Source organism: Carassius carassius, chromosome 13, assembly GCF_963082965.1.
Source record: "Carassius carassius chromosome 13, fCarCar2.1, whole genome shotgun sequence".
NCBI lineage: Eukaryota > Metazoa > Chordata > Actinopteri > Cypriniformes > Cyprinidae > Carassius > Carassius carassius.
The window spans coordinates 16,349,181-16,357,078 of record NC_081767.1 but is presented as its reverse complement, the minus strand read 5'-3'; the positions used below and the strand labels follow the sequence as shown (position 1 = coordinate 16,357,078).

The 7,898-nt window shown below is 38.7% G+C and overlaps 1 protein-coding gene across 1 annotated transcript; it reads left to right on the top strand.

Annotated features, from left to right (window-relative positions):
• Positions 1-3,835: 3,835 nt before the first annotated feature.
• On the top strand, positions 3,836-7,098 carry LOC132155629 (extracellular calcium-sensing receptor-like). The gene is made up of 6 exons (XM_059564364.1): positions 3,836-4,056; positions 4,129-4,423; positions 4,624-5,412; positions 5,486-5,713; positions 5,921-6,044; positions 6,200-7,098. The coding sequence occupies exons 1-6, from the start codon at positions 3,836-3,838 to the stop codon at positions 7,096-7,098; spliced, it is 2,556 nt and encodes an 851-aa protein (XP_059420347.1).
• Positions 7,099-7,898: the final 800 nt, after the last annotated feature.

Here is a 7,898-nt window from a genome sequence, read left to right as displayed (position 1 = left end):
TATTAGATCCTGTACCCACTAAATTACTAAAAGAGCTGTTACCTGTAGCCGAAGAACCGCTTCTCAATATCATTAACTCGTCGTTATCTTTAGGTCACGTCCCAAAACCATTCAAGCTGGCGGTTATCAAGCCTCTTATTAAGAAACCAAAACTGGATCCTAGTGTACTGGCAAATTATAGGCCTATTTCAAATCTTCCATTTATGTCTAAAATTTTAGAAAAAGTTGTGTCTGCTCAATTGAGCACCTTCCTGCATAAAAATGATCTGTATGAAGAATTTCAGTCAGGTTTTAGGCCCCATCATAGCACAGAAACTGCACTTGTTAAAATTACAAATGACCTGCTTCTTGCGTCAGATCAAGGCTGCATCTCATTTCTAGTCTTACTTGATCTTAGTGCTGCGTTCGACACCTTAGATCATGACATACTCATAGATCGATTACAAAACTATACAGGTATTCAAGGGCAGGCTCTAAGATGGTTTAGATCCTACCTGTCCGATCGCTACCATTTTGTTTACTTAAATGGGGTGTCATCTCATTTATCATCAGTAAAATATGGAGTGCCACAAGGATCCGTCCTAGGTCCCCTTCTATTTTCAATATACATGTTGCCCCTTGGTAATATTATTAGAAAATACGGAATTAGCTTCCACTGTTATGCTGATGATACTCAGCTATATATTTCAACGAGACCAGATGAAACTTCCCAATTATCTAAGCTAACAGAGTGTGTTAAAAATGTAAAAGATTGGATGACAAATAATTTTCTCCAATTAAATTCGGATAAGACAGAGATATTAATTATTGGACCAAAAAACACCACACAGAATCTTGAAGATTACAATCTGCAACTAGACGGATGTACTGTTACTTCCTCTACAGTCAGAAATCTGGGTGTTATATTGGACAGCAATTTGTCTTTTGAAAATCATATTTCCAATGTTACAAAAACCGCATTCTTCCATCTTAGAAACATTGCCAAGCTACGAAACATGTTATCTGTTTCTGATGCAGAAAAGCTAGTTCATGCTTTCATGACCTCTAGACTGGACTATTGTAATGGACTTCTAGGTGGTTGTCCTGCTTCGTCAATAAACAAGCTACAGGTCGTCCAAAATGCAGCAGCTAGAGTCCTTACCAGGTCAAGAAAATATGATCATATTACCCCTATTTTACAGTCTCTGCACTGGCTACCTATTAAGTTCCGTATCAGTTACAAATTATCATTACTTACCTATAAGGCCCTAAATGGTTTAGCTCCTGCGTACCTAACTAGCCTTCTACCACGCTACAACCCATCACGCACCCTAAGGTCACAAAACGCTGGACTTTTGGTAGTTCCTAGGATAGCAAAGTCCACTAAAGGAGGTAGAGCTTTTTCACATTTGGCTCCCAAACTCTGGAATAGCCTTCCTGATAATGTTCGGGGTTCAGACACACTCTCTCTGTTTAAATCTAGATTAAAAACGCATCTCTTTCGCCAAGCATTCGAATAATGTGTCTCTTAAATTGTGAGTGTAGTTGCATCTGCATTTTTATTCTTTAGCTTGGGTTAAACTAATTTTACTTTGTTGGATCAGCAGCTATGCTAATGATGTCTCTATTTTGTTTCTATGTTTTGCCACGGGATTTACATCCCGTGGTAACTAGGATTTACACAAGCTCCAGTCTGGATCCAGAACACCTGAGAAGAGATGATGCTGACCCTCAGAGGACCCCAGATGATGCTAACCTTGAATCAACAAACAGAACTAACAATTATTGCTACATGTGTGACTGCATCCTATAATTACTATTAATTAATAATATTGATAGTTCATCATCTAGCTGACTACGTCTTGTATTATTATTATTATTATTTTTATTTTTCTAAAATCCTGTCAAACGTGCACAAACTACTAGCTACTACTAATTATTGTAGAAACATAATTTTCTGTAAAGTTGCTTTGTAACGATTTGTATTGTAAAAAGTGCTATACAAATAAACTTGAATTGAATTGAATTGAATTGAAGTAGAACCTATTCATGGAGTGGTGTTCTTATTGCTGACATGACTCCCGGAGATGTCGGAGATGAGACTGTGGTCGTGCTTTCATTTATGCAGCAAGGACAGGAGCGAAGGCTGTCTCCATACACCCTCAAAGTCCAGGTTGCTGCTATTGCTGCATATCATGACCCTGTGAATGGGAAGCCTTTAGCTAAGCATGACCTCATCATCTGGTTCCTCAGAGGGGCCAGGAGGTTAAATCCTAAAATCTAAAATCACTACAGCATTTGCATTCAGTTGAGCTAACGTTTCTTTCATTGAAAACTCTGCTTGCACTGGCCTCCATCAAGAGGGTAGGGGACCTGCATGCATTTTCGGTCAAGGATTCGTGCCTACAGTTTGGGCTGGGTTCCCACTACTCCCTTCAAAGACCAAGCGGTGAACATGTAAGCACTGCCCCTGTAGGAGGAAGACCCAGTCCTGGCTTTGCTCTATCCTGTCCGGGCATTAATATGCTATGTAGACATGACACATAGTTTCAGGACCTCAGAAAAGCTCTTTGTCTGATAAGGATGCCAGCTGAAGGGGAATGCCATCTCTAAGCAGAGTATGGCCCACTGGATTCCTCCTTGGCGCTGGCTTGTGGTGCCTCGCTGACAGATATTTGTAGAGCTGCGGGCTGGGCGACCCCCAACATGTTTGCTAGATGCTATAGCCTTCGTGTAGAGCCGGTACTTCCTGTGTTCTCACCTCAAATGGGTAGTGGCACTGAGAGGCCCCAGTTAGTGTCAGCTTACTAAAACTGCTCCAGAGTGTCCGTACTGTAGACCTTGTTCAGATCCTCCATCACTCTTGGCAGCTAGACACAGCGGAACATCCGGCACCAGGCTTTCACGATGAATCCGTGAGAACCATAAGGCTGGGTTCCATATTGAGACCTAAGCAGTACTTGTATGTGTATAGTCCATGATATAGCCTTAGACCCCGTGTTTCGCCAGCAGACTTCTGCCTTCCCAAGAGGGTTACAATAATCTCCAATATTTCCATATACATCTAAATGGATGCTATATGTGTATTTTCTTCTAAAAACTCCTTTGGGAAGGATGGGGCTTCCACAGCATCTCTGTTCCCAGTAGAACGGGTATGTTTTCCCAGTGTTATCCAGTCTCACTCCGTGTGATAGTACTTTGTCAATGGTGAGTGTAACTACTTGTTCCGAGCCCTGGCCTACACCAAAAACAGGGGTTTTGGTGACTCGCACAGGGCACTGGAAGGGGCAGTACCCATGGCACTCTGACTGAAAGAGAATATCTCGATTACGTATGGTAACCCTCGTTCCCTGAAGGAGGAAACCGAGCCACCAGGTCACAAGCTCGGCTCCTCAGCAAAAACCTTGTATGCATTGCACCTGCTGCCTTACTATACTCACGCTGTGATCAGCAGTAGCTGGATGCAATAATTTCATGCCAATGTGCATTGCATCGTTTAGTTTACACTCAAAGTAGATCGGTCTATTGGAGCGATATCCCAATTTATTAGTCACTGACATGACGTCTCCCATTCCCTCCTTCCGGGAATGAGGGTTAAATACACAACCGAGCCATTCTTATTATTGTGCTACCCATTTGATTGGATTTTTGTGCTATTGTTTTGAGTAGCAATTGGGATTTGGAACTACTCCATCTCCAAACGTATAGGGTATTACGAGAAATCCAGTACAAACATATAAAGCAAACCATAGTTAGGGATTCAATATGCCATGCCCAATGGGTATTTGATGAAGCGATAAAAGGCAGCACTATCTCACTTCTGACTCAGACGTTCCTGCCTTGCATACTAATTGACATGGCAAAGTGGACTTTATCAGTGCTGCAACTGCTGCTGGTGGTGTATGGGGTCAGTGTAACTGCATTAGCGCAAATCTGCAGACTGCTTGGTCAGCCTGCCCTTCCTCTACTTTCTGCACAAAAAGACATTAATATTGGGGCAATTTTCTCATTTCACAAAAGTGCTCTGCTGAAGATCCATCCTTTCACTTCTAAACCAAATCCAACAACATGCGGCAGGTCTGTATTAAAATAACTCTTTGAGGTGATGATACTTTGCAGACACACACAACTGATATTCTATTTCTACAGCTTCAACAGCTTACGTGGGTTTAAGTATGCTCAGACACTCATATTTACAATTGAGGAGATTAATAACAGCACACAGCTGTTGCCTGGTGTTTCTTTGGGCTACAAGATATATGATTCTTGTAGCTCTATATCTCAAACTGTTCTGTCAGGCATGTCTTTAATGAATGGATATGAAGAGACTTTGAGTGATACATCCTGCTCTAGACCACCAGCTGTTCATGCCATTGTTGGAGAATCAAACTCCTCTCCCACCATGGCACTGGCTTCTATAGTTGGTCCTTTCAGCTTACCCGTTGTAAGAACTCTTTCTTACTTAACTCTTGCTGCTTTTTATTTTGTTGATTTAGTGTATAATGAAGCACTGGAACAGGCACCATGTATGCTTTGTAAAAGCAATTTTAAATATATAAAGCAATGTTTAGATTGTTATGTTTGTAATGTTTATGAAAATAATACTATTTATTATATATAGTGGCTATTTATTTATTTTTGCAGATTAGTCATTTTGCCACATGTGCATGCCTGAGTAACAGAAAAAGGTTTCCGTCATTCTTCAGAACAATACCCAGTGATTATTATCAAAGCAGAGCTCTCGCTCAGCTTGTCAAGCACTTTGGTTGGACCTGGGTTGGGACAGTCAGGAGTCGTGGAGACTATGGCAATAATGGTATTTCAGCATTTGAGGAGGCTGCAAAACAAGAAGGGATTTGTATTGAATACTCAGAGGCCATATTAAGCACAGATACAAAGGAGCAGTTTTTAAAGACACTAGAAGTGATAAAGAAGGGCACTGCCAAGGTAGTTCTGGCTTTCGTTGCAGTAGGAGATTTTGTTCCCCTCTTAAATGTAATTGCGCAATACAACATCACAGGGATTCAGTGGGTTGGCAGTGAATCTTGGATCACTTATCGAACATTTGCAGAAACAAAAGAATACAGTTTCCTCTCTGGAGCTGTGGGTTTTGCTATAGCAAATGCCAAACTTGTGGGCCTGAGAGAGTTCCTAGTAAATGTGCATCCTGATCAAGAACCAAACAATAAACTTTTAAAAGAATTCTGGGAAACAGTTTTTCAGTGCTCTTTCAGGAGCAACAGAAGTGGTGGCTGTACTGGCTCAGAAAAACTGGCAGAGCTGCAAAATGAATATACTGATGTATCAGAGCTACGGATTGTAAATAAAGTGTACACTGCAGTGTATGCTATTGCACATACACTACACAATGTATTAAAAGACTTGAGATCCTCCACCAACAGCAGCAAAGGAGAATGGCCTACACTACAAAAGGTATGTATAAAAAAAAGAAAAAGAAAAGAAAGAAAATTTTGCAACTAATTCTTTTTCTGATATTTCCTATTAGGTGTTGAATTATATGAGGGATGTGAGATTCACTGTTAAAACAGGTGAAGAAATCTTCTTTGATTTAAGTGGTGATCCAGCAGCGAGATATGACCTTATTAACTGGCAGCCTGCTGAAAATGGAAGTTTGCAGTTTAAGTATGTGGGCTTCTATGACAGCTCACTGCCTTTCGAACAGTGTCTTCAAGTCACTCAGGAACAAATGATATGGGCAGGGAACAGTAGGCAGGTACATTAATATGATATAGTTAAAAAATATATATTATAATAATAATGCTTGCAAATAACATTTGAATCATGAAAAGGACAATGAATAAAGAACAGTAAGTTAAATTTGATGAAATAAGTATGAAAGCAATGACATATATACATAAAGATGAGCAATTAATTTAACAATTCAAATAATTATTTTGTATGACAACATATTTTCTCATAGTTCCCTGTGTCCGTGTGCAGTGAGAGCTGCCCCCCAGGTACTAGAAAAGCTGTGCAAAAGGGGCGACCTGTTTGCTGCTATGACTGTATTCCATGTGCAGAAGGAGAAATAAATAATGAAACAGGTAAAATAGTACATGTTTTTTTAACTCACATGAAAGTATGATTAAGTGTTCAGCATTGTAAACACAAAAAGCTGTAATGCTAACCATTGGTGACTTCATGATACACTTTCCATTATTAATGAATTCATTCATTCATTCTTGAAATTTCTTCACAGATTCTAGTGACTGCTTTCCTTGTGATTTGGAGTACTGGTCGAATGAAGGCAAAGACAAATGTGTATTAAAAGTGGTAGAGTTCCTATCCTATAAAGAAATCATGGGGACGGTGCTTTGTATTTTCTCCTTCTTTGGGATGTTATTAACAGCAATTGTATCTTTTGTGTTTTATCTTCATAAAGAAACCCCTATTGTCAGAGCCAACAACTCAGAGCTGAGCTTCCTGCTGCTCTTCTCACTCTCACTGTGTTTCCTCTGTTCACTTACTTTCATTGGTCGGCCTACTGAGTGGTCCTGTATGTTGCGCCACACAGCATTTGGGGTCACTTTTGTCCTCTGTATCTCCTGTGTTTTGGGAAAAACAATAGTGGTCTTAATGGCTTTCAGGGCTACACTTCCAGGAAGTAATGTTATGAAATGTTTTGGGCCTCTTCAACAGCGACTCAGTGTTGTTTCATTATCATTAATACAGATGATAATATGTGTGCTTTGGTTAACAATATCCCCACCTTTTCCTTTTATGAATTTGAGCTATTACAGAGAAAAGATCATCCTAGAATGTAACTTATGTTCAGCTCTTGGCTTCTGGGCTGTTCTGGGTTATACTGGCTTGCTATCAATTTTGTGTTTTATTTTAGCTTTTCTTGCTAGGAAACTCCCTGATAATTTCAACGAGGCCAAGTTCATAACATTCAGTATGCTCATATTCTGTGCTGTATGGATCACATTTATTCCAGCTTATGTCAGTTCTCCTGGAAAATTTACTGTAGCCGTGCAGATATTTGCTATTTTAGCATCAAGTTTTAGTTTACTCTTTTGCATATTTGCTCCAAAATGTTACATTATTTTGCTAAAACCAGAGAAAAATACAAAGAAACAAATAATGGGAAAATCTTAATCTAAAGCTCTTTAAGTTCAGTGTTAATTGTGTAGTTAAACAACAAAAATGTAATATATTTCTCTGTATTCTGAGAATTAAACTCAAGAAAACTAGCAGATAAGTGAATAAAAGTATTTTGCCTATAAAAAAGTAAAAAGAAAGCCTAAATAATTACTGTTAAAATCTTGTGCTTTTGGGTACTGATGCCTCCTTAAATGACAGGAAAAATACACTTCGGTGCACCTGATGGATTCCCATGTCATCATGACTGAAGCTACACAATAGCAGCCCCAATATAAAGTGTGTCTCTAGAGAAAAAAGAGAAAAAAATTATTATATATATATTAAATATATATTAATATGAAATGCATATTAATTTTTTTTAACTATTGCTCCCCCTCACCTCTATTACTGCATTACTGCATATCACTGATTTTAACACTGCTGATTGGAATTAGGAATCATTTATTAGCAATATTAGTTTTTACAATCATTGTATATATATATATATATATATATATATATATATATATATATATATATATATATATATATTTGTGGTGGCCTGTTATTGGCGTTAACGTGCTGCGTTAACGGGAGACTCTTATCGGGCAATAAAAAAAATATCGCCGTTAATCTATTCTCAAAGTTGGATTGGGAGCTGTAAATTTTTTTTATGTGTACTGCTTACACAAATGTAGCAAATACAGTCTTTATAAGCTTTCCATTGAAAAACAGCGATCTGTCGTCGATGCTTGAGGCTTAGATCTTTATAATGATACATAGTTTGTCAAGATTAAATTTGTCCTGTTTCATTT

Bases quoted from the DNA above. Each gene is read 5' to 3' on its own strand.
- LOC132155629 (XM_059564364.1), top strand. From the start codon at position 3,836: ATGGCAAAGTGGACTTTATCAGTGCTGCAACTGCTGCTGGTGGTGTAT. The intron at 4,057-4,128 runs GTCTGTATTAAA...CTATTTCTACAG, and splicing joins AATCCAACAACATGCGGCAG to CTTCAACAGCTTACGTGGGT. The intron at 4,424-4,623 runs GTAAGAACTCTT...TTATTTTTGCAG, and splicing joins GTCCTTTCAGCTTACCCGTT to ATTAGTCATTTTGCCACATG.